The 25,855-nt window shown below is 46.1% G+C and overlaps 3 protein-coding genes across 3 annotated transcripts; all 3 read left to right on the plus strand.

The window, feature by feature from the left end:
• The first annotated feature begins 7,286 nt into the window (after window positions 1-7,286).
• Window positions 7,287-8,956, plus strand: LOC115545541 (protein asteroid homolog 1-like). The gene is made up of 2 exons (XM_030358837.1): window positions 7,287-7,430; window positions 8,572-8,956. The coding sequence occupies exons 1-2, from the start codon at window positions 7,321-7,323 to the stop codon at window positions 8,939-8,941; spliced, it is 480 nt and encodes a 159-aa protein (XP_030214697.1). The 5' UTR covers window positions 7,287-7,320; the 3' UTR covers window positions 8,942-8,956.
• A 3,999-nt stretch (window positions 8,957-12,955) lies between these two features.
• LOC115545495 (protein asteroid homolog 1-like) lies at window positions 12,956-16,894 on the plus strand. The gene is made up of 4 exons (XM_030358753.1): window positions 12,956-14,254; window positions 15,373-15,580; window positions 15,729-15,873; window positions 16,506-16,894. Exons 1-4 carry the CDS (start codon window positions 12,998-13,000, stop codon window positions 16,873-16,875), a joined length of 1,980 nt encoding a protein of 659 aa, XP_030214613.1. The 5' UTR covers window positions 12,956-12,997; the 3' UTR covers window positions 16,876-16,894.
• Window positions 16,895-20,976: 4,082 nt separating this feature from the next.
• Window positions 20,977-24,786, plus strand: LOC115545502 (protein asteroid homolog 1). The gene is made up of 4 exons (XM_030358766.1): window positions 20,977-22,426; window positions 22,872-23,079; window positions 23,220-23,364; window positions 23,763-24,786. Exons 1-4 carry the CDS (start codon window positions 21,176-21,178, stop codon window positions 23,962-23,964), a joined length of 1,806 nt encoding a protein of 601 aa, XP_030214626.1. The 5' UTR covers window positions 20,977-21,175; the 3' UTR covers window positions 23,965-24,786.
• Window positions 24,787-25,855: the final 1,069 nt, after the last annotated feature.

Consider the following 25,855-nt stretch of genomic DNA (forward strand, 5'->3'; position numbering starts at 1 on the left):
TCAAAATCAAGACATTACGGTTGATCAATAGAATAATAGAAAGTCAAACTCTACTTCAAATTACGTTTCTCATGATCGGGTCCAAGCTGTAGATCAATCCAAAGCAAAGGGACTACTTCTATAAAACACATTGATAATGGGTCTATAGGGACGTTCTAATGTGTCAATATGAACTGAACTGTCGATTGGATTCCATGTCAATGAGAGAGGGAGAAGGGAAGCTATTTATGGACTTTAAAGCAATGTGAATTGAGGGTAGTGCCTATTGCAGAGAATATCTAAAAGGAGGAAGCTACATGTGAGGACATTTCCTGTAGCCTTTCACTATCAGCCAATCAGCCCTCCCCCTGTCCAAGTGGTGTTAACAACCAGACACAGAGAGAAAGCTATGGAGCAGATGAAGATGAATCCATCAACCCTCTCTGTGCTCCTGCTGCTAGCTGGTAAGCTGTAATGCTTCTTCTGTTTACTACCAGGAACCCACACACTCAGGAGATCACCTAGATGGCAGCATGGATCACCATCTTCATGTGTCATGGACTTCAATATCCGCAATAAACCGGTTTGAACTTCATCACTCTGTGTTCTGTGTCTTGAAGAGCCCAGCGAAAGCCACCTAGGTAGAGTGGGTTGGCTACCTTTAGGAGGAGTGGGACGGCCATCTTTAGGAGGAGTGGGTCGACCGTCTTTAGGAGGAGTGGGTCGGCCATCTTTAGGTGGAGTGGGTCGGCCATCTTTTGGTGGAGCAGGTCGGCCATCTTCAGCTGGAGCGGGTCGGCCAGCTTCATGAAGCGCTGGTCGGCCATCTTTAGGTGGAGCGGGTCGGCCATCTTTAGGAGGAGCGGGTCGGCCATCTTTAGGAAGAGCGGGTCGGCCATCTTTAGGAAGAGCGGGTCGGCCATCTTTAGGAAGAGCGGGTCGGCCATCTTTAGGAACAGCGGGTCGGCCATCTTTAGGAAGCGCGGGTCGGCCATCTTTAGGAAGCGCTGGTCGGCCATCTTTAGGAAGCGCGGGTCGGCCATCTTTAGGAAAGGCGGGTCGGCCATCTTTAGGAAGCGTGGGTCGGCCATCTTTAGTTGGAGTGTGGCGGCCATCTTTAGAAGGAGTGGGTCAAACCTGAGAACCAGAGAATCAACAAACCTGAGAACCATAGAATCAACACACCAGAATTCCCGCCCCTCTCTGCTCATTGGCCAACCCATGAACTCAGGCGGAGAGCGAGAGATTGTGTGAGATAAGCTCAGCAGATAAACAACATTCATAGTTCCCTTTTTTCAGAAAACATCTCGTAAACTAACGTCCACAAGATCTTGTTTATTGGTCAGCGTTTGAATTCACACCCTTTGTTGAGGGGTAATACATGGGGGTCACTGAGATACAACTATCATGAAGACATTTAGTTGTAGCTTATTCTGCCAGTTATTGTTCTTTAAACATGGTCATTGTACACGTTACCCTGTCGTGTTGACTAATAACGGCTGATCAATAATCCATATACTCTTGAGATACTCCACCTGTGACCGATGATGGCCGAGTACATCGTGGCCCATCGTGCATTCCTAACTTCTAGTCTCTAACTTTGATGAAACCGCCTGTTATCCCGGATCTAAATCAAGACATGACGGTTGTTCAATTGAATAATAGAAAGTCAAACTCTACTTCAAATGATGGTTTTTACAATCGGGTCCAAGCTGTAGATCAATCCAAAGCAAGGGGACTACTTCTATAAAACACGTTGATAATGGGTCTATAGGAACGTTCTACTGGGTCAATTGAAACTCAACTGTTGGTTGGATATCATGTCAATGAGAGAGGGAGAATGGCAGCTATAGGGTAATGGCTATTGCAGGTAATATCTAAAAGGAGGAAGCTGCATGCGAGGACATTTACTGTAGCCTTTCACAATCAGCCCTCCCCCTGTCCTAGTGATGGTAACAACCAGACACAGATAGGAAGCTACGGAGCAGATGAAGATGAATCCATGGACCCTCTCTGTGCTCCTGCTGCTAGCTGGTAAGCTGTAATGCTTCTTCTGTTTACTACCGGGAATGTGTCCGTACACAAACTGGATCCAGCTGGCCTGTTGGCTCAACCTAGAGCTCTTTTTATTCTAATGGGACCTCAACTCTAACCCTAACCCTTTGATTCAATCAGTTTAACGTTCAATATGTTATGACGATGATAATAATAATAATGCATTGATTCCTTAATGGGCCTAACCAAAAAAGCTTTCGTACCAATATAAAATAAATACAATTATACATGAAATTAGAAATGATTTATGATATGATATATGATATAATATGGTGTGCGATATGATTGTAGAACTATATGCAATGCTCATGCTCATACGCATTGTCACAGGTGAGCCTCCGTACCGAGCGAGAAGGCATGTGCGCATGCGTGCTGGCACGGAGGTATGAGGAAGATAGTTCCTGGCCACCCAAGAGATGCCTGTTAGTCGATGAACCCTGTGAATGTTAAATAAATATCCTGAAAGATACTAAGGACTATTATTGAACACATCTTAAAACAATGATATTGTATATTAATAATAATGGTTTGAATTTATATATCGCTTTTCTAGACACTCAAAGACGCTTTACACTGAAGGGGGGGACCTCACTAACCACCACCAGTGTGTAGCACCCACTTGGGTGACGCATGGCAGCCAATCTGCGCCAGAACGTTCATCCCATACCAGCTTAAGGTGGAGAGTGAGGGAATTAATGAGTCCGCCAATCATACAGGAGGATGATTAGGGGGCCAGACTGAAAGAGGCTGGTTGGGCCAGGACACCGGGGAGGCCCCTACTCATTGTGGCGGTGATATTGATCTTTTGTGAACTCTGCACTGGGGCATCGGGAGTGATGTTAAGCCCAGAGGGAAGAGTGCCACCTATTGGCCACCACCCGACAACACTTACAGCACCTGGTATTCCCAGGCGGTCTCCCATCCAAGTTCTAACCAGGCCCGACCATGCTAAGCTTCCATGCTTAGAGATCAGGCGTGTCCATGGTGTTAAGCCCCCATATTTAATGATGTGATATTAAGTATGATATAATATGAACACAATACAACCAAACACAATGCAATATCACCGTCACACCTGTATGGTAAGCCCTTTTAATTCAGCCCTTTTATTTCAGTCGCCTCCCTTATCCAACGGTGGCATCGGTTGTTTTCCTGCCTATTGACACTGGCATTGTCCCAATCCATGATATGGTTCTCTCTTTTGCAAGGGTCCGTTATGGCTGATTGGTGGGTTAGGGTTAGGGTTACCACTCAGTGGTCCGTTATGGCTGATTGGAGGGTTAGGGTTAGGGTTAGGGTTAGGGTGCCACTCAGTTGTCCGTTATGGCTGATTGGAGGGTTAGGGTTAGGGTGCCACTCAATGGTCCGTTATGGCTGATTGGAGGGTTAGGGTTACCACTCAGTGGTCCGTTATGGCTGATTGGAGGGTTAGGGTTAGGGTTACCACTCAATGGTCCGTTATGGCTGATTTGAGGTTACCTTGCTCGGCCTTGTCCTTTATTACTCTTGTTTGTCTCTGAGCTGTCTCCGTTTCACATTCCTTGTTATGTTCTTATTTTCGTGTGGTAAAACCCCCTCCCGTCTCCCCGATGTAGGCTTTTTTGCATAATTGACATGGTATTTCATAAATATGACGTTGCATTTATTGTATTGATCAATTTTGTCCTTTGGGTGAACTAGCAGCTGTGGTAGTTTTGTGCGTGGTTTTACCGGTGTGTTGATCTGGTGCTTCTTCATGACCCTCTGGACGCGCTCAGTGACCCCTCTGATGTACGGTAGTGTCACTGCTCCTCTCCTCTCCCTTTGTAGTTCCTTATGTTTTTTACATTTCGTTCCTTTCTGTATTGCCTATTGTGGATACTGACATGTTTTCAGTGCATTCTGTATGTGTTGTTCCTCCTGTGCTCTGTCCTTGGGATCCGTTGTTAAAGCTGCCCGTTCATGTAGTGCTCTAACCACTGAGAGTTTATGAGCTATTGGGTGTTCTGATGTCCAAAGTAGGAATTGGTCTGTGTGCATCGATTTCCTATAGATTTTTATTTTGATGTCTCCTTCAATCGTGTGGTGGATTTTTAAGTCCAAAAAAGCTATGGATCTGTCATTTTCTTCTTCATGTGTGAACTTTATGTTGCCAGTGTGGTCAATGGAATTGAGGTGATCTGTGATTTCTTGTATATGTCCTCTCTTTATGTTTTCCAGGATGTCGTCCACGTACCTCTTCCATAGTGTGTGCCTGTACGCCTCCGGTGCTGATGTTATTGCTTCCTCCTCCAGGTGTTCCATAAAGAGGCCACACATTATGGCTGATAGTGGATCCCCCATGGCGAAACCCTCTTTCTGCCTGTTTATTTTTGTGCGGAACTGAAAATAAGTTGAGGTGGCGATGAAGTGGAGTAATTGACTGATGTCTTGTACTGTCAAATTTGTGCAATTCTTGAGGTTTTTGTCCGTTTTATGGCCGTTGCTGTATTTTTTGAAAAGTTGCTTCTACTGGTGTGTTGGTGAAGAGTGAGACGACGTCATGTGATATTAATATTTCGTCCTTACCCACTTTGATATTTTTAATTTCTTTTGCCAGCTCGTTTGAATTTTTGCAATGTTGTTCTGTTTGACCTTCATGATTTCTGTGAGAGACTTAAAGAACCGATCCTGCCCACAATATATCCGTCGAAACATGTGAAGGTAAAGAAAATAACATCTACCAATATATGTGTCTGTGATAAAAGAAAACTATAGTGTTATAAGCAGTTAGTCATATTTTCATTATTTAATCAACCTCTTAGTGGTATTTCAGCAATATATTTGCTTAGGTCTGTGTGCTCTGTTGTCATTACAATATTATGGTTGTGGGCTTTTTGTCAGTGTGAATCTTGAGTTGTGTTGATAGCGAACCGCAGCAAACCAAACCATGAACCTCACTGACCCCGTCTGTATGGATTATAATGTTACTGAAGTTCTGTCCAGAGGTTCTTCTGTCGGAGAACCGTCGGAGAACCGTGTCACCTCAGGAATATGTTTTGTGACTCAAAGGGATCTTTGTAATTTACCTCTATTTATTATTGAATTATTTTTGATATACATTTAGAGCTGAGGCCAAACCTTTATTATTTTATATAAAATATTTGTATGTGAGATGATACATTATGTTCTTGTCACGTTACTTGCAGTGATTGTATTGGCTATATTTTCTGTCACTTTTGGTTCAAGGGTTTTGAATGGCTGAAGGCCTCTTGATTGTTTCCTCCCTGGTAGAACATGATTGTCCAATCACCACCGGATGTGTTGAGGGGGTGTGGCCTATATGACATGTAGGGCATATTTCTTCTTGCTAATCTTAAAGAAGGCTTGAGGGCCGAAACATATTCCAAATTAAAAAGAGATACATATGGAGCCTGAGTGGGCAACACTTTCTTTCTACTGCTACAATGAAGTTCTGAAACATACACTATGTTACTGTGTGTGGGTGTGGGTGTGGGTGTGTGTGTGTGTGTGTGTGTGTGTGTCCTCCACCATCTGGCTGATAAAGATTACATCTAGGTGCCACTAGAGGGCAGAATGAGACAGCAAACCAACACACACATGTCGTACGTACAACAAACACAGAGCAGTTGATATATAATTAGTTATACTAGCATCCACGCTAGTAAACTGCTTATATTACACTAAGTATGAAACAGAGAGAGAGTTTGTGTGCGTTTATGGGCGTGAACAGCTGAAAGGAGATCAGCTGTTCAGGCGTCGTTGCGGTTTTCTATTCCAGATAGGCCTATATATATATAGACAATTATAAAGGAACTTGTGTTTCGTTCAGTAATAACATGCAAACCAGGCCACTTTGTGATTAGGGATTCGTTTGTTGTTTTGTTGGAGAGTTTCGTTTCCCAGGGAGTCGGGATCCGGGCGTTGTTCCACTTTCGGTTCTTCTCTGGTTCTCAATAAAAATAAAAATAAACGTTTTATAGGGAAGACAACGTGTATGAATATTATAAAGAAGGACGTAATATTGGCAATGTAATGCGTTAAAGGCATATAGCGTCCCAGAAGTTTAACATTAAAATTCAAGAGTATTTTAATGTCATTTGTTTGAGATGGTAGAGCCATCCGAGAGGGAAATGCGCTGTGATCTGTGTAGTATGGTGCTTTGGTGGATAAATACGTGCAATGTTTAAAATGGTCGGAAAACTCTCGTATCGGAACTAGGACCATCCAAAACTTTTCTTTCTTCTATTCTGAAATGCTTTATTTTTACAATGCGGCAATCTTTGTTGATATTGATGCTTGATCCGATTTGCGTTAAAGGGCTGTTATCTTCGTGGATGACCGTGAAATCGCGGAAGGATATAGTTATTATCTCGTAGTAGCCTAGGCTACAATTGAATGCATCTTCTTTTTATAATAAGCCAAGCTCATGCTGTTGCTAATGATATCGAAATATTGTTGAAAACTTAGAACAATTAGGCTAAACAGAATTCTGAAATAGTCGGCCTCGTGTTATACGAGCATAACTAAACTATGTGGGAAATATTCGATTCCTGATCACTTTTACAGTCTACCTTGGATCTATGGAGTGACGCGCTAAAGCACAGCCAGGTATGGTGCGCAATGGAGATTCCAAAGCGCTCTTCTTTGGTCAGTATAGAGTCGTCTTTACACTCCCGGACCCTACACACTGGCGGTTTCCTTTTTATGTAAATGCGATTAGACGCCCCGCGGAAGAAGAGGAGGCGCAGGGGTACAGGTAGAGGTGTTGCTGCCTGCGTTATCTCTACAACAGAGACAATAACGCAGCGATATCAACATGAGCAGTTCGAAATGGAGAGACGGTGAAATCCGCGAGTGATCGCGGATAGGTCCGTCCTATGCACCGAAACTTTTTACAATGCAATAAAATATTTAAAGAGCATCAAGCTATTATGCACAGATAATATAACAGTATATTAGTCAGTCATTTGCATTAGGTTAAACAGGGATTTGATGACGTTTTTAATTTAAGCACCACCCACAATTGGTCTGGCCCATCCACAACCGGAATCCTGGCGCCGTGCCTGGTCTGACCACGGGACTCAATCATTGATTGGAAAGCGAAACTTAAAGAGAACTGCGAAGCCACTCCCAGTGTGTGTGTGTGTGTGTGTGTGTGTGTGTGTGTGTGTGTGTGTGTGTGTGTGTGTGTGTGTGTGTGTGTGTGTGTGTGTGTGTGTGTGTGTGTGTGTGTGTGTGTGTGTGTGTGTGTGTGTGTGTGTGTGTGAAGGCTGGCAGGGATATACCAACCACCACTCTCAGCCTATGGATGGTGTCGTGGCTCACAGCCTCAACCAATGGCGGGCCTGCCTGAAGGACGCCTCCCAGCTCAACCTGCTGCTCTGCAAGCCCCTCCCTGAACCCCACTACGCCTGGTGAGACACCCAGACAGTACTGTTTCCATAGCAACACCATCACCCAGTCAGTACTGTTTCCATAGCAACACCATCACCCAGACAGTACTGTTTCCATAGCCACACCGTCACCCAGACAGTACTGTTTCCATAGCAACACCATCACCCAGACAGTACTGTTTCCATAGCCACACCATCACCCGGATAGTACTGTTTCCATAGCAACACCATTAACCAGAGAGTACCTTTTCCGTAGTAACAGCATCACCGGGTCAGTACTGTTTTCATAGCAACACCATCACCCAGAAATGAATGTTTCCATAGCAACACCATCAACCAGCAGTACTGTTTCCATCGTAACACCATCTCCAAGACAGTACTGACTCAATGGCAACACCATCACCTAGTCAGTACTGATTGCATAGCAAAACCATAACTAGTCATTACTGTATCCATGTATCCATGCCTGAAGGACGCCTCCCAGCTCAACCTGCTGCTCTGCAAGCCCCTCCCTGAACCCCACTACGCCTGGTGAGACACCCAGACAGTACTGTTTCCATAGCAACACCATCACCCAGTCAGTACTGTTTCCATAGCAACACCATCACCCAGACAGTACTGTTTCCATAGCCACACCATCACCCAGACAGTACTGTTTCCATAGCAACACCATCACCCAGACAGTACTGTTTCCATAGCCACACCATCACCCGGATAGTACTGTTTCCATAGCAACACCATTAACCAGAGAGTACCTTTTCCGTAGTAACAGCATCACCGGGTCAGTACTGTTTTCATAGCAACACCATCACCCAGAAATGAATGTTTCCATAGCAACACCATCAACCAGCAGTACTGTTTCCATCGTAACACCATCTCCAAGACAGTACTGACTCAATGGCAACACCATCACCTAGTCAGTACTGATTGCATAGCAAAACCATAACTAGTCATTACTGTATCCATATTTAAACCAGCATATAAAGTCTGAAGTAACTTTAAATAACAGGACAACATAACAAGACTGATATCTTAACAGTGATATACTGAGGACTTTTAAAGTATAAAGCTTTGTGACATAGAGGGTTGAGGGAGGGGGGGTCAAGAGAATGTAGTTTTAAGATAAGACAGTGCTTCATTGATCCCAGACGGGATGGTCCAGGTTGTACCAGGGCAGGCTGGTGCACCGGCGGCAGAAGCAGCTCCAGGAGAGGGAGCCAGAGGACATCGTACAGGACGACCAGTTCAGGAGACTGTACAGGAGGCTCCTGGGAGCAGTGACCCAGCCAGACCCCGGGGCCAATAGGAGAACTGGGGGGCCTGAGGCCCAGCTGAGGGCCAGCATGGACCACCTTCACCTCAACACCCAGGATGAGGAGGAGGAGGAGGAGCTGGGCTGGGCTGCAGGCCTGGATCAGGGCTCTGATAGGCCTAGGGTGACGGTTAGAACACGCTACAGAACCAAAGACAGGAAGGACCGGTCCAGAAACCCAGAGCTGTGGAGGAAGCAGGAGAGGGAGGGGTGGTTGTGAGCAGGAAGGGGCGGTGTTCCAGGGGTGGGGGCAATAGGGCAGCTGTTAGATCAGTGTGTCGCCTCGCTGTGCACTTTGAATCTTGGTGTGTTGGCGTGTCCTGAGCTATGCTTCTCGACATTTCACTTTCATTTCACGATGTCGGGACATTCCTGGCGGGCGTCATTGTTGTAAAACTTGTCAAATGCGTGAGGAACTCCAGCCTACTCTGAAAACGTCAGCGTATGAATATATTCTATAAAGCTTCTTAAGAACAATGTGTGACTCTGTGGGGAAGACCTTTGACTACTTAATGATATATCTTGCCAAAATACATTTCAACATAATATGAAATGTTTTTTCTAAGATGTAATTTAATAAAATTACTATTTTATTTTTTAAATTACAATCTGATTTGTAAAGTGTGTGTGTGTGGGGGAGGGGTTGGGGGGGTCTCTGAGTTAAGGAGTGTCCAGGGGCCCCTGAAGGGGTCCGGCCGTACCATGAAGAAGTCTGACCGACGGGAATCATTCCCTAATATAGGCCCACTGTATAGGGCTACTGATACTGTGCAGTACAGTACAGTAGGCTACACGCTTTCTGCTGCATCCCCCAACACGGTCTCACGTGAGTGAGACCGTGTTGGGGGTTGCCGGGGTAACCGGGGTTTGTTTTGGGTGGGATTTCTGCCGTTGGTTACGGGTCAGTGACCTGGTTTTGGTCCATTAAAAGTTTCTTCAATTACTAATGACTCGACATCGCTATGTCACCGGCGAGGTCATTAAAATATGTTCAATAAAACGTAATCACGGACAAAATACGTTTTTTAGACAAACGTAATTGAGAATGCCGAATAGTTCTCTGGGAACGTAATTTTGATGAGAAAGGGTTGCTCAGTTGTTAGTTAGCCCAATGACTTCTCAATGCAAATCAAACCAGCTAATCGGCTAACCGAAATAAAACCATGACAATCTGTAGGTATAGTGAAAGGTATTTGATGAAGTGGGGCTATTTTAATTCCAAAGGCTGAGGGGACTTAGTCAGGATGCATAGTATCCATGAAATAACTGGCTTTTAAAAAATAAAATCTACCTGCCTCTACAGCCTACCACTGTGTGTGTGTGTGTGTGTGTGTGTGTGTGTGTGTGTGTGTGTGTGTGTGTGTGTGTGTGTGTGTGTGTGTGTGTGTGTGTGTGTGTGTGTGTGTGTGTGTGTGTGTGTGTGTGTGTGTGTGTGTGTGTGTGTGTATATATATATATATATATATATATATATATATATACACACACATTGTTTTTACAATGCACTTATTCAATGTAATTCATGATATAATCAATAAAATCAGAACCTGTCAGCAGCTTGTCCGCTCTTTCCTCCGTGTTGTCCTAAAGTCTCCACCACGGTTTCCTGAGCGGCATGAGGAGGCTCCAATCGCTCAGAGAAAGGAGTATAGATGTAGGCTACTCCGCCCCACTCCTCATCGGTTTTTTGACCCCATGTCATCAGTTAACCGCCCTCCGCAGGCTCAAGATGGAGGAGCATCAAAAGGCCATCACGTTTCTCCAGGACATCCCGACGATTGCTATAAGTGAACTAGGCGATTGCCTTGGGCGGCAAATGTGTTGGCGGCGCCCTCTAGTGGCGCCCTCTAGTGGCGCCCTTAATTCCCACTAATCCTAGAACTCGAAAAAACAAGCGAAATAAAACGAATAAAATTTGGTTTATTAAACATGGTCATCCTAGGGCGCCCCCTCAGCCACATGTTTAGTTGTCAACCAGATTATTCGATTTAATTGATGATTTTTGTAAATCAAGCAAGACGTTACGTTACGTGGGGCAAGACGTCAAATGCTCAGCTGCTGCATTGATCAACCTCGACGTACATTGATTCTCAAAATATAGGTCTAAAGTCTGAGTATGCTTCATAGTATTTTTGTATACAATTCATTAGAGCTGACCCTTCTGCTTATTTTTAGTCTTTTTATTTCCACAATTAATAGTTAATTTAATTTTAAATATTATTGAGCATCTTTCATTTCGAGGTAGACCATATTTTAGCCATATTTAGCTTTTTAAAGATTCCCCTCATGGAGTTCATCGATACTTTGAAACAGATTTGAGAGTGTAATAAGTTATTTAAAATAATTTAAAGAAAATGTTCTGAAACTTCCCGGTTGTTTGTTGTCCATGCGCATCACATAGTGTTGAGTTGCAATGTAGTATAGTAGGCTACAGCTATAAGTGGGTAAAAAAATGCTAAGCAAAGTAAAGATATATCAGTTAATATGTGTCTTCAGTGATGTTAAGTATAGTAATGTCAATTAACAGGGCAACACTCGCTATGGGAACGGGGGGCGCAAAACTCAATCTCGCCTAGGGCTACCAAAGGGCTAGAGCCGGCCCTTCTGCTTCGTGGGATGATAATATTAACAGGGGTGATAATGGCAACATCAATGTATGCCTAAGGTGATGCTGATCGGAGGAGACAGGTTTGCGTTAACGTCAAGACCGCCAGTTGAATTCCATTAAGCACTGAGCATCATAAATCTGTGGGGCAGCTCACCACAGAACGCATTATTGATAAATCTCACGTAGCCTATTCTTCCATAAAGTAGGCTAGTCAGACCGACGACGTGACTCAATTCATATACAAATATATGTCTTCTAATACTGATGCTATAACCAGGGGTGCACATAACTGGTACGCAAGTACGCATTGTTTCGAAAAAACAACAACGAAACAACTAAATACATTGAGCAGCTACCTGTGCGTTCGCCGCCTGCAAAGAAAAGGCAAATGGAGCAGAAGAAAATGTTGTTGTTTTTTCGAAAAAGTGGCACCAAGATGTGCCGTTGCTCGAAACGAATGATAAGCGCAATGAAATGTGCGTGCGCTCATGTGCGCTGTTTGAGCTGTGCACCGCGCACACACTGGAGAACTGCGCAAAATCAGCTGATCGCAAAGTTCCTTTTGTCAGATAATGAAACGCTCGTGGTCGAGCTGCTGCAGTTTGATGATGTTCCGATGTTACGTGTGGAGCTATGTCTGGGGTGCGTACCAAACACCATCTCCTGGTACTCAACCGAGTAACTCTATAAAGAAGTTATGTGCACCCCTGACTATAACATCAATACACTATGCATACCAGGTCATTACAGTGGATGTCATATCCTGCTGAGGAAAGTGAAACCTATAGAGAACAAAGGAGCCACTCTCAGTGAAGGTGTGTGTGTGTGTGTGTGTGTGTGTGTGTGTGTGTGTGTGTGTGTGTGTGTGTGTGTGTGTGTGTGTGTGTGTGTGTGTGTGTGTGTGTGTGTGTGTGTGTGTGTGAGTGAGAGAGAGAGATTTGGGATCCTCTTTTGGTAGGTCCAGTCACCATAGATCTATAACTTGACCTATCAGCCTATCACCTATGAGTTCTGACGGACCTTCACACCATGGGGGTGAAGGGCTTGTGCTCGCTGCTGGAGGACTACAGACAGATCTACCAGGACGTCCGCTTCTGGAACAGCAAGCTAGTGGTGGACGGCAGTAGCCTGGCCCACCTCCTCCACAACATGGCCAACCTGGACCAGAACCACGGCGGAGGTCCTGGCTTTCTTCAAGACTCTGGCCGACCGTGGAATCAAACCGTGCGTGGTGATGGACGGAGGCTCGGGCAGCAGTGACACCAAACTGGACCCCCTCAAGAACCGGGTCGAACTCAGTTGGTTGGGACTCAGTTAAGACCAGTCTGGTCAGAGGCTACATCCCCTGAAAGCTATACACCACATCCAGCTTCTGAGCCCTCTTCAACATCGACCACCATCTGCTGCCCGTCCTCACTTCATCGGTCAGGGACGACCACGTAAATCTAAATTTGATGTGACATGTGACCAGGTTATTACAGTTGTTGGAGTTGATGATGTCTTATCATGTTGATGTCAGGAAAGTGAAACCTAGAGAGAACTAAGGAGCCACTCCCAGTGCACGTGTGTGTGTGGGTGTGTGTGGGTGTGTGGTGTATAAAGGAGCTGGAATCCTCTCTGGGTTAGTCCAGTCACCATAGACAGGTGAAGTTAGAGCTGTCAGTTGCTATGGGGGTGAAGGGCTTGTGCTCGCTGCTGGAGGACTACAGCCAGATCTACCAGGACATCCTCTTCAGGGACAGCAAGCTACTAGTGGACGGCAATAACCTGGCCTACCGGCTGTATTTTACGTCCAACCTGGACCAGAACCACGGCGGGGAGTACCTGGCCTTCCAGGTCCAGGTCCAGGCTCTCTTCAAGGCTCTAGCTGACTGTGGAATCAAACCGTACGTGGTGATGGACGGAGGCTCGGGGACCAGTGACATCAGGCTGGACACCAGGATGGACCGGGCCAGAGGGAAGGTCCGGAGGGCCCAGTGCGCCGCTCTGACGGGCAAGAGGAGGGACATCCTTCCAAACTTCATCTTGTCAGTGTTCGAACAGACGCTGAGCGATATGGAGGTATCGCTGGTCAAGTGCTTCGGAGAGGCTGACGGCCAGCTGGCTGTCCTGGCCAAAGAGTGGTCCTGCCCGTTGCTGTCCGGAGACACTGACTTCTTCGTCTTTGACCTTCCAGAGGGGGTTCTACCCCTGCATCACTTCCAGTGGGACTCCATTAAAACAAGTGGGGCCAGGAGGTACATCCCCTGCAGGCGATACACCACGTCCAGCTTCTGCACCTTCTTCAACATCGACCGCCAGCTGCTGCCCGTCTTCGCATCGTTGGCAGGGAACGACTACGTCAACCTCAAAGAAATAAACTGGGACCAAAATGTTCTTGCAGGAAGACAGATGGAGTTGTCTCAGACCGCCCGCCTGGAGAGACTCCTGAGTTGGATGAGAGGCTTCCAGACGACAGAAGACACCTTGACAGCAGCAATGGATCTCATGCCCCACATGAGTGAACAGGCACGGACGGAGTTGCAGACGGGGGTGCAGAAGTCCATGCTGGAATATCGCCTCCTCAGCTCCTCTCTGGGGGGGTTCTTCAGCCAGGGAACCGTTCCCTCGCTGCCTGCTAAGATGTTGAGCTGCGTCCCCGACTGGGTCCGCACGCCCCTGGCCAGAGGAGAGCTGGGGGCCGACATCCTGGACCTGTTGGTGCACAAGAGGAAGATATTGCCAACCCAGGTGGAGCGCCACGCCCCACAGAGCTCCAACCTCGCCTCGCGGCCCATCCGGCGGGTGTTGTACGGGCTGCTGCTGGGCCAGGGGGGTGGTGAGGTGGAGGAGGTGGACCGGGTCGGTCTGGAGCTCATCAGTGTCAAGGTACAACCGCTGGTCCAAGGAGCCGCTCGGACGCTGAGGCTGGACTCTCTGCCCCAGGTAGGCCTACCGACTCATTCAGCTGGATGATGGATGGAAGATGGATGGACATTAGATGGACAATAGATGGAGCAAAGATGGACAATAGATTGATTATAGCAGCAACACCAAGTAATAAGAAGGCATACATGGCAGCAGCAACTTTAAAATACCAGTCTAAATCCAATGAGTACTTCAACTGAATACTACTATAATTTAGTTTCATTAACTGTTACATTTTATCCGGGTAGAAGTTTTTCAAGTGATATGCTTTAATTCCCTTAATAACTTTTTTCACCAAAATATGTGTCCCTCCCTGTGGTGGAGCAGGCATGTGTATCTGAGACAGTTGAAACCCCCCCTGAGATAGCTTGGCACTTTACCATTAACAGCCTTATTAGCTAGCCTGGTTGACTGTCATCCACATTGAGACAATTTAAATTCTCAAAGTGGGAGGGTAGTAGGTCTATGCATGCTGCAAGTCTCATAAATCATGTGAATTATGTAATAAACAGCTTGTGTTGAATATATAGAAGGAATCATCTGAGGCTAACAAGTGGTGCGACATAATTCACACATTCATCCCAACAGGGCACATATGTCCTTGGCGACTAGAGAGGCTTCTTTCCCATCCTAGGGAGGGATCCTGAGCCCAGGGAGGCGTCCGGCCCGTACAAGAGGCCATTCATTCATCTACCAATTCTAGAGAGACGAGCGGCCCAGGAGTTCGACAAACTCAGACGTTCAGGGCCACAAACAAAGTTGCAATACCAACACATAGCCACAAGAGAGCAGCATAGAGACACACACGGTTATCCAGGAGGCGGGAGTTCAGCACCATGCTTAGCCAATCAGAGCACATAACTTAATCAACGCCTGCCCAGTAGATAAGTCACAACACATAGCCCAGGGGGCTAGAATGCTCCAGGTAACGCATCCATCACATGCCCAACTAAGCGTATCTACATGCGTGCCTATAAAATTCCCCTCCTTTTGCTTCATAGAGACTAGTCCAAACCTTTACCAAAATAAAATGAGTTACAAGCGATCCTGACTCGGCGACCTATTTCCAAAAAGAACACAGCAGTGGAGCTCTTGGTTATCCTTGAGATGGACACGTGATTTGTTCCAACTTCCAGGCAGACCGCGCTGTGAGGCTGCAGGTGTGTCTGGAGACGCTGGGCGTGGAGGAAGAGATGCTGGAGGGAGTTCCGGCTCAGCTGCGCCTCCCAGTGGCTGTGACCTGCTACTGGCTGAGGAGAGCCAGCCCTGAGCCGACGCTCCTCAAAGCTCTGCTGATGGTCATGGTCCAAGGAGAACTGAACCGACGGACAGGAGGGGCAACAGGTAGGTAGCACATGTGGTGCTCAGCAAAAAACTAAGCAAACACTCACCACCTGTGTGTGTGTGTGCGTGTGCGTGTGTGTGTGTGTGTGTGTGTGTGTGTGTGTGTGTGTGTGTGTGTGTGTGTGTGTGTGTGTGTGTGTGTGAGTAGGCTGGCAGGGGGATACCAACCACATCTCTGAGCCTCCATATTTTGTTGTGGCTCACAGCTTCAACCAATGGCAGGCCAGCCTGAAGGACGCCTCCCAGCTCAACCTGCTGCTCTGCAAGCCCCTCCCCAAACCCCACTTCTCCTGGTGAGACACCCAGACAGTACTGTTTCCATAGCAACACCATCACCCGGACAGTACTGTTTCCATAGCAACACCATCACCCAGAAAGTACTGTTTCCATAGCAACACCATCACCCGGACAGTACTGTTTCCATAGCAACACCATCACCCGGACAGTACTGTTTCCATAGCAACACCATCACCCGGACAGTACTGTTTCCATAGCAACACCATCACCCGGACAGTACTGTTTCCATAGCAACACCATCACCCGGACAGTACTGTTTCCATAGCAACACCATCACCCAGACAGTACTGTTTCCATAGCAACACCATCACCCGGACAGTACTGTTTCGATAGCAACACCATCACCCAGACAGTACTGTTTCCATCACCTGGCAAGAACTGTTTTCATAGTTACACAAGACACCTAGCCAGTATACAATCATCTGGGTAGCCCTTGTTCTGTTACCATAGTAACACCCTGTCAAAAGCACCTGTGCAGGCAGTAAAACATTATAATAAATAAAAGTAACAAAATAATAAAAAAATAAGACATTGTTACAGATATGACAGATTAAGTTGAGGGTGGGGTCAACAGAATGTCCTGGTAAGATAAGACAGTGCTTCATTAATCCCAGACGGGTTGGTCCAGGTTGTACCAGGGCAGGCTGGTGCACCGGCGGCAGAAGGAGCTCCAGGAGAGGGAGCCAGAGGACATCGTACAGGACGACCAGTTCAGGAGACTGTACAGGAGGCTCCTGGGAGCAGTGACCCAGCCAGACCCCGGGGCCAATAGGAGAACTGGGGGGCCTGAGGCCCAGCTGAGGGCCAGCATGGAGAACCTTCACCTCAACAGCCTGGACGGGGAGGAGGAGGAGGAGCTGGGCGGAGCTGAAGGCCTGGATCAGGGCTCTGATAGGCCTAGGGTGACAGTTAGAACACGCTACAGAACCAAAGACAGGAAGGACCGGTCCAGAAACCCAGAGCTGGGGAGGAAGCAGGAGAGGGAGGGGTGGTTGTGAGCAGGAAGGGGCGGTGTTCCAGGGGTGGGGGCAATAGGGGTTTCGCCCATAGACATCTTATATCATAGACGGAGCATCGAACGCTACCGCCTACTGGCGCTGACGAGACCCGGGCCGCCATCTTGGAGTGGTCATCCGCTCCACTCAGTGTAATCCGTTTGGCTGGAGCAATGAACTGTCAGCGCATTTAATTAATCATACCTCACTGGATACCACTGATTTACATGCGGTTTTTTGTCACACGTGTAGCTATGATAAAGGACACATGGTTTGGCGTGTTTTATTATTCATAGTTGGTTAACACTAATAGAATATTCTGATATGCTTCAAGTGACCAGACATCCGAGATCAAAACTGGGAGCATAATCCCTGAGAAGGGGAAAAAAAACGGTCAGCTATTTTTAAATTGAAGAAACAATATGACATATATATCCTGCATAAACAATGTATGAATACATTAGATATGTATATATCTTAGGGACCTTATAGACTGCATCACTGACTGCGGCTGCAGCAGCAGTTTATTCTGTGTTGACACTTTGTATTGATATTTTGTATTTACTATTAACATTCTTTCCTTAAATGATTATGTTTACAGTGATTGTTTTATATGTATCTATCGCTTTAGAAAAAAGCAAACCAAATATTTAAACATAAAACATATATAAACACCTGACATGTTTTATATCAGCTAAAACCACCAATCTGATTCACTGGATTCAGAATAAAACCAAATTCTGTCTTACCCAACAATGTTAGCATTTAAATATTGTTACTTGGATGACTTATTCATGGTTACAATTATACTGTTTTGTCTTATACTTTGCCTAAAATGAGAATGCATCATCATAATTCAAATCTGCTGATGGAATGTTTATTGACAGGAAATAATATAGATAAATATATATATACAGGAAAATGATCAGACCAGAACTAATGAAAAGACATTCAAAAGACAATAAGCAGCCAGGGTTAGGGTTAAAACCCCTGAAAGAGGACTGTTTTGCACAGCTTCTCTCTTGTTCTTCCTTTCTGAAGAGAGGCGAGTTTGGCAATGTGGTGTAGGCTTAGCTTATGAAACACCGACACAACCAATGAGAGCAAGTCCGAATGGTGGTTGTCGATGCCAAACTGTGTCTCCTCAATGTGTTCCCCAAGCAGAAATATATCCTCTGTTCCAATCTCCCCTCGGACGTTGTGTAGGACTGTTGACACTTTAGGAGCTTGAGCTTGCATTGTTGAAGCTTCACCCTCTCTGCAGCCCTCAGCACCTTATAATAATAATAATAATAATACATTATATTTATATAGTGCTTTAAACAGTGCTCAAAGACACTACAGAACAGAGAAAATAAGAAAAAAGCAACTTTAATATTTAAAAAACAAGATAATAAAATCAAATAATAATACATAATATTATACATAATACACAATACAATATATAAAAGGATAAGTTTGTTTGACAACAGAATATTGAATTTATGAATTGTAGCCTTATGATGATACACCTACTCTTTGGAGGTGAACCGGGAAGCTGAAGAGGGATGGAATAACACCATCAAGTAGTCTGACAATCTGACCCGTCCTGTCAAAATCACCCTGCTTAAAATGTTGACTGCAGACAACTGAATAATCACTTGCAGTGAATCCTTCTCTCCTCAAAGCCCCTTCACACTTCTTCCTCACATCTTTATCTTTGGGAAACCTTCCAAAGTGTCAGATTTAATCTAGGTTAGTGCTTATGGAATATGATTTATCAAGTATCATTTCATAGACGGGTGAACACATAGCCTAGTTCAACAGTAATCCCCAGATTACCCCCATTCCAGGTGTCAGGTGTGTCAGGGCCTTTTCCTGTTTATCACACATTTTGTCCCACACATTTCACGAACGTGGGCTACACAAAAATAGGTTGGAAAGCTAAACTAGCTATACTGTGTATAGCCACTGTCCATCTGATTGCCTAGTTAGTTAACATATATTAGCCCCCATACACAATCTGGACTGTGGTCCTAACTTTTATTCCTATTGGTTTTTACAATCTTCATCATCTCTGATAGGCCTAGGGTGACGGTTAGAACACGCTACAGAACCAAAGACAGGAAGGACCGGTCCAGAAACCCAGAACTGGGGAGGAAGCAGGGATTATTTAACTAATATATTGAACTAAATATAATTCAATAAGTGTTGAGTCTGTTGTCATCAAAGTATTATGGTTGTGGGATTTTTCTAAGTGTGAATCATGAGTTGTATTGATAGCGAACTGCGGCAAAACAAACCGACAAAGAACAATGTTCTTTGTGTTGATTATAATACCAAAGTTCTGTAAGCATACTATAGGTGGTCTATGTGTGGGTTGTGTGTGTGCGCTGTGTGTGTTGTATATGTGTGTGTGTGTGTGTGTGTGTGTGTGTGTGTGTGTGTGTGTGTGTGTGTGAGAATGTCATAGTGTATGGTGCGTCAGGGGGTCATGGTATGGGCTGGTGTGGGTCACAGTGTGTGTGTGTGTGTCAGTGTGTGTCAGTGTGTGTCAGTGTGTGTGACCTCCACCATCTTTCTGATGGAGAGGCAGACGTAGCCGTGCACCACGTCACCACAGTCACAACGCAAGGACATCAGGCAACGTGATCCCCACCCAAACGACTCCAGAGGTGGTTTGTATCGGTCAGGGGTCGGCAACCCTAGGCACGAGTGCCAGTGGCACGTGTGCACGTGGCAGCATAATCATCTGCACTTTTCTTGCATTTTTTTTTTCTTTTAAATTTTACTTCATTATTATTTGATTTTTTCAACGGTACAATGGGGCAACATAATAATTACTACCGATTTTTTTGTTTTGGGCATTTCCTCCCAGTGCAAATTTGTTTAAATTAATTACTGAAAGCACTGTTCTGAAATGGGATCAATTAATAGTTTAACACCTATGTTATTAGTTAAAGAGAAGATATATAAAATATTGTTGCAAGTGGCCTGTATGCATCGCCTTCACATGGTTTTTGCAAAGCCTTAAAGATATGTCTTAAAGATATTGATGTGGATGTTTCCAACGTCAGTTTTTTACGTTTCTCACAGTGCAAGTACGTTTTTGAATGAGTTTCTGAACGAAGTGTTTTAAGATGGGATATATGTAATCATAATTTGTAATGTTGTAAATATAAAAACATCAACAAAAAAACGTGCATGATTGTGGACCATATGGAAATATTACAATTCAGGGGCCTTCTGGAAATGTTTTTGGTCGCTGTGTCATAAACCAGGTTAGGGTTAGGGTTAACTATTGTTAACTATTAACTAGGGTTAACTATTGTTGCTAAAGGCACACTCATTAACGAGAAATTGCCAAACTGGCGCTGCATGTTGCAAAGGTTAAAGACCCCTAGTATAGGTCGTCCAAAATGACCAACAGCGCCCCCTGTCGCCTAGTCCAAGAAACAGCAGAACGTCACGTACGTCGGGCTTCTGTCTTTTTAAGATATTTTAAAATGTAGCACTTTGATGACCTTTCTAGCGATAAACAGGCATTGTATTTTCGTATTCTTAAGTCAGTGAATGTAAATGTTAACTAAATGTTTGTGAGCTTAACGCAACGTTATTGTTCAATGTTGTTTGAATTGAATCACCGTCTCTGCGTTGTGTTACGTCTGTCATCCCAGCTGCTATGTTATGTGTTATTTTATGTAACCAATGTTCTTTAATAGAGAGAGAGAGAGGGAGAGGGAGAGGGCGGGAGGGGGAAAAGTGTATTTGCTATAGTTGTGTCATGTGTGTGTATTTGAGAGAGAGGTAAAGTGTATTTACCCACTGATTTTAATCACGTCGCTCAAGTGACATTATGCATAAAGTAACCTGAGCGACGCGATTCAAATCAAACCTACTAGGCCTATATGGAAACTGCTACTGGATCAATACAGATCAGTACAATAGGCCTTAAGTGTTCGGCTGCATGACCACGTTATTATGTTATGTTATTGAGTTGAAGAAGTGATACCTTGGGAATGTCCGGAAAACAAAACTCATCAGTGTATGTGTGTGGGTGGGGCGGGCAAGTGATGTCTTGTAGCTGACAGGAAAGTGAAACCTAACGAGATACTCTCAGTGTGGTTGTGGTTTATTTGTATGTGTGTGTGTCATGTCGATGTCAGGGAAGCGAAACCTAAAGAGCCACTCGTAGTGTGTGTGTGTGCTGGCGTATAAAGTAGCTGGGATCCTCTCTGGGTGAGTCCAGTCGCCACAGATAGGTAAAGTGAGAACTTCACCAGTCCAGTCACCCTTAAAGTTAGAGCTCGACCTGTCAGTCACCATGGGGGTAAAGGGCTTATCTTCACTCCTGGAGGACAACAGAAGGATCTCCCCGGACATCCACTTCAGGGACAGCAAGCTGGTGGTGGATGGAAACAACCTGCTCTACCTGCTCTACTTCTCGTCCAACCTGGACCAGAACCAGGGCGGGGAGTACCTGGCCTTCCAGGCAGAGGTCCAGGCTTTCTTCAAGACTCTGGCCGACTGTGGAATCAAACCGTACGTGGTGATGGACGGAGGCTCGGGGACCAGTGACATCAAACTGGACACCCTCATGGACCGGGCCAGAGGGAAGGTCCAGAAGACCCATGACGCCGCTTTGACGGGCAAGAAGGTAAACATCCTCCCCCCCCTCACCAAGCACGTTTTCCGACAGACGCTGAACGAGCTCAAGGTGCCGATGGTCAAGTGCTTCGGAGAGGCCGACTGCCAGCTGGCTGCCCTGGCCAAAGAGTGGTGCTGCCCGGTTCTGTCCACAGACAGCGACTTCTACATCTTTGACCTTCCTGGGGGGCTTCTGCACCTGGATCACTTCAGGTGGCGTGCAGAAACACGTCGTGGCATCCCCTGCAGGCAATACACCACGTCCAGCTTCTGCACCTTCTTCAACATCGACCGCCAGCTCCTGCCCGTCTTCGCCTCGCTGGCCGGGAACGACTACGTGAACCTCAGAGATGTTAAGTGGGCCAGATACCTTCCAGCGGGAAGTCCTAAAATGAAGTTCAGTGCCGCTAACCTGGTGGGCCTCCTGAGTTGGCTGGGAGCCAGGACAGACCAGACGGCAGAAGACACCCTGACAGCAGCGATGAAACTCATGCCCAGCATGAGTCAACAGGCGCAGATGGAGGCGCGGAAGATGCTGAAGACGGCCATGCTGGAGTACGAGCTCCCCAGCTCCTCTCTGCGGGGGTTCTTCAGCGAGGGAACCTTTCCGCCGCTGCCCGCTGAGATGTTGATCTGCGTCCCCGACTGGGTCCGCGCGCCCCTGGCCAGAGGAGAGCTGAGCGGTGACGTGTTGGACCTGCTTGTGCACAGGCGGAACAAACTACAAACCCAGGTGGAACGCAGCGACCTACAGAGCTCCAACCTCACCTCGAAGCACATCCGGCAGGTGTGGTACGGGCTGCTGCTGGGCCAGAGGGGGGGTGAGGTGGAGGAGGTGGACCGGGACGGTCTGGAGCTCGCCAGTGTCAAGGTGCGACCGCTGGTCCAAGGAGCCGCTCAGACGCTGAGGCTGGACTCTCTGCCGCAGGTAGGCCTACCCACTCATTCAGCTGGATGATAGGTTGATTGTAGATTATTTTCAGTGATTTATCTAGAATTAAAAGTATTTCCCAATACTTTTAATTCTAATTCTAGGCTCATATGTGGCCCTCCCTCTAGTGAAGTATGCATTTGTGTATCGGAGATAGTGGAAATAACCACTGAGATAATTCGGCATTACACCACGAACAGCCTTATTCAGCACATATCTTAACCTGTTTACTCCATCTTCCACATTGAGACCAATTAGATTCTGTAAGTGAGAGGCTACTCTAGTCTAGGTGAATTCATGCTGCAAGCCTCAGAAAACATCTGCATTATGTAATAAACAGCATGTGTTTAACCTAAGGAGGGAGATATCCGAGGCAAACCATCTAAAAGATAATTTTTCGGTTGTCTTTTAATTGGCCATGTGTTTTGTTCCCACTTTCCAGGCAGACCGCGCTGTGAGGCTGCGGGTTTGTCTGGAGACGTTGGGCGTGGAGGAAGAGACGCTGGAGGGAGTTCCGGCTCACCTGCGCCTCCCAGTGGCTGTGACCCGCTACTGGCTGAGGAGGGCAAGCCCTGAGCCGACGCTCCTCAAAGCTCTGCTGATGGTCATGGTCCAAGGAGAACTGAACCGACAGACAGGAGGGACAACAGGTAGGTAGCACATGTGTGCACAGCAAAAATACCAAAAAAACAAACACTCAACCCCTTTGTGTGTGTGTGTGTGTGTGTGTGTGTGTGTGTGTGTGTGTGTGTGTGTGTGTGTGTGTGTGTGTGTGTGTGTGTGTGTGTAGGCTGGCAGGGGGATACCAGCCACATCTCTCAGCCTCTGGACGGTGTCGTGGCTCACAGCTTCAACCAATGGCAGGCCTGCCTGAAGGACGCTTCACAGCTCAACCTGCTGCTCTGCAAGCCCCTCCCTGAACCCCACTTCGCCTGGTGAGACACCCAGACAGTACTGTTTCCATAGCAACACCATCACCCAGACAGTACTGTTTCCATAGCAACACCATCACCCAGACAGTACTGTTTCCATAGCAACACCATCACCTAGCTAGTACTATTTCCATGGTAACACCATCATCCAGCAAGAACTGTTTCTATAGTAACACCATCACCCCGGCAGTACTGTTCCATCTATAGGTGCACCATCACCTAGCTTGTATCGTTTCCATTGAAACACCATCATATAAAGCTTGTCATAATTTAAAATGAATAAGTCTACAATAGATATGAGAGTATCAGATGCAAATGTGTGACAAAGACCAGGGTTGTGTCAACAGAATGCAGTTTTGGGATCAGACAGTGCTTCATTAATCCCAGACGGGTTGGTCCAGGTTGTTCCAGGGCAGGCTGGTGCACCGGCAGATCCAGAAGCTCCAGGAGAGGGGGCCGTTGGAGCACAGTGCCGACTTCACCCGCCTCTACAGGAGCCTCCTGGGAGCAGTGACCCAGCCAGACCCCGGGGCCGACGGGAGGGCTGGGGGGCCCGAGGCCCAGCTGAGGGCCAGCATGGGCCATCTTCGTCTCGACACCTAGGAGGGGGAGGAGGAGGAGGAGCTGGGCGGGGCTGAAGGCCTGGATCAGGGAAGGGGAGGAGCTAGTGGAGCTGTTAAATTAGTCCCCTCTCTTTGGACTTTCATTCATTCATGTCTCCCATGTCTTTGGGTCTCGTTTAAAATTATAAATTCCGAGGTTCATAAAGAAAAATGTCTGCTCATATTTCATTGACGTGGAGATTCATCAAGTCCCACAGAGATGGACTAGTCTAGAACCAAAATAACATCCCGTTTGGCATCCTGTTTAACGAGATGTCAGATGAGCTCACAAGTTTTTTCTCCAAATACGTTCGTCATTCATTCATCCTTCAACATTTTAAACAATTTGTTAGTCTGATGAAATGTTCTTTCTTGTCCCACGCAACTTTAAAGGGATGCTATTTTGCCACCAGGTGTCACTGTGATCAGCTGTTATAAGCGTTTGAAGACCTTCCTTTCCCTCTGTTTAAGTGACATAACAAGTGGGCGTGTCCACCTAGATGTCTGATGATAGATCCGCCTCCCAGCCCACCCAGTGGACTGGGGAAAATGTCGCTGATCTATCCATCATACATCTCAGTGGACACGCCCCCTTGTGAAAACACAGGAAAAGGCCGAGTTCAAACAGCTTGTAACGGCTAATCACACTCCCACCCAAGGGCGTCAGTTTGTGTTTAGAAGTGGTGGGGACAATAACCATAAGCTTGAGTGTGGTTTGAAAAGTGCTGGGTACCCTTACGTAAGCTGTTCATCCATTCAACGCTGCATCACAATATGCTCTAGTCAGGTGTTCCTATTCGAACAATAAAAGTTGAAAACCACAGTTTGTGTTTTGGCTTGTTTTGCAAAACGGCGTTGGAAACACCAGGGTATTGGCTCGGGATATGTAATACTAATACACACAGGACAAAGAACAGTCTTGGCAATTTAACACTTATCTTGACATCAAAAAAGTTTACCAGACAAACAATGCCGGACTGTAAAGGGGGTACGAAATGAAACGAGGTACTGAACATCAGCCTTTTGAAGACGAGCCAGGGCTGCTGGTAGCATATGTTATGCTGCATTAAAAAAAGAAAAAACAAAAAACAAGCGCCCAGAGGAGAATTGCATCTGCCAAATCCTGACCACCAGTAAACACTCGCAAAGGACCAATGTCGACAGTTTAGGATAATCACACAGGTTATGCGAGAACATATTTATGTCAGGATAGGCCTACCAGGCTCCAAGTCTAACGTGGCTAACACACACACAGTAACATTGGCATAGCACCGTGTGTAGCTGCTACTAGTTGCAGTCTATATATACAATGCATACTAGCTGGAGCACCAACCAGAATCAGATCACAATCGCTCAGGACTGTGGGTAACCTTTGGCCAGGTCATCACGAGCAAACAAAACTAGCAGCAAAGTTTACGTAAACCAATTTCTTATGTGGCCCTCCACATGCAGGCTAGATGATGTATCCATATCGTTATCCAGTGTCACAAACATGCTTTTTGCAGGAAGCAAAAGGTCTGGCTATTTTCTGAATAAAAATGTCAATTTTGTCTGTCTTGAAACTTCTCCATTATAACGCTGTGTACAGATAGCACACGTTCACCCTCCTCCCCCTCCCCCTCCCCATGAAATTAAATATAATTTAACAAATTTAAGGCTTAAGTCGCAAGGCTATTTAACTGGCTCCATAATGTCCAAGAGAAAAGCTGGAACTGATATAAGATCCTTTTTCAGCAGGCAAAAATGCGCTGTGGATTTTTTCGGTCGCAATTGGTTTGCACATTTTTAAAAGTGGTGGAGACAGAATTCGTATTTTAAATAGTGGTGGGGACATGTCCCCCCGTAATCTACGCCAATGCTCAAACCTAGTGGCATATTATCACCCCTTTAAT

This window comes from Gadus morhua, chromosome 6, assembly GCF_902167405.1.
Source record: "Gadus morhua chromosome 6, gadMor3.0, whole genome shotgun sequence".
Classification (NCBI taxonomy): Eukaryota; Metazoa; Chordata; class Actinopteri; order Gadiformes; family Gadidae; genus Gadus; species Gadus morhua.

Excerpts from the sequence above, each read along its gene's own strand:
- LOC115545502 (XM_030358766.1), top strand. The coding sequence starts at position 21,176 with ATGGGGGTAAAGGGCTTATCTTCACTCCTGGAGGACAACAGAAGGATC. Across the intron at positions 23,080-23,219 it reads ACAGACAGGAGGGACAACAG|GCTGGCAGGGGGATACCAGC; the intron begins GTAGGTAGCACA and ends GTGTGTGTGTAG. Across the intron at positions 23,365-23,762 it reads CCTGAACCCCACTTCGCCTG|GTTGTTCCAGGGCAGGCTGG; the intron begins GTGAGACACCCA and ends GGGTTGGTCCAG.
- LOC115545541 (XM_030358837.1), top strand. The coding sequence starts at position 7,321 with ATGGATGGTGTCGTGGCTCACAGCCTCAACCAATGGCGGGCCTGCCTG. Across the intron at positions 7,431-8,571 it reads CCTGAACCCCACTACGCCTG|GTTGTACCAGGGCAGGCTGG; the intron begins GTGAGACACCCA and ends GGGATGGTCCAG.
- LOC115545495 (XM_030358753.1), top strand. The coding sequence starts at position 12,998 with ATGGGGGTGAAGGGCTTGTGCTCGCTGCTGGAGGACTACAGCCAGATC. Across the intron at positions 15,581-15,728 it reads ACGGACAGGAGGGGCAACAG|GCTGGCAGGGGGATACCAAC; the intron begins GTAGGTAGCACA and ends GTGTGTGAGTAG. Across the intron at positions 15,874-16,505 it reads CCCAAACCCCACTTCTCCTG|GTTGTACCAGGGCAGGCTGG; the intron begins GTGAGACACCCA and ends GGGTTGGTCCAG.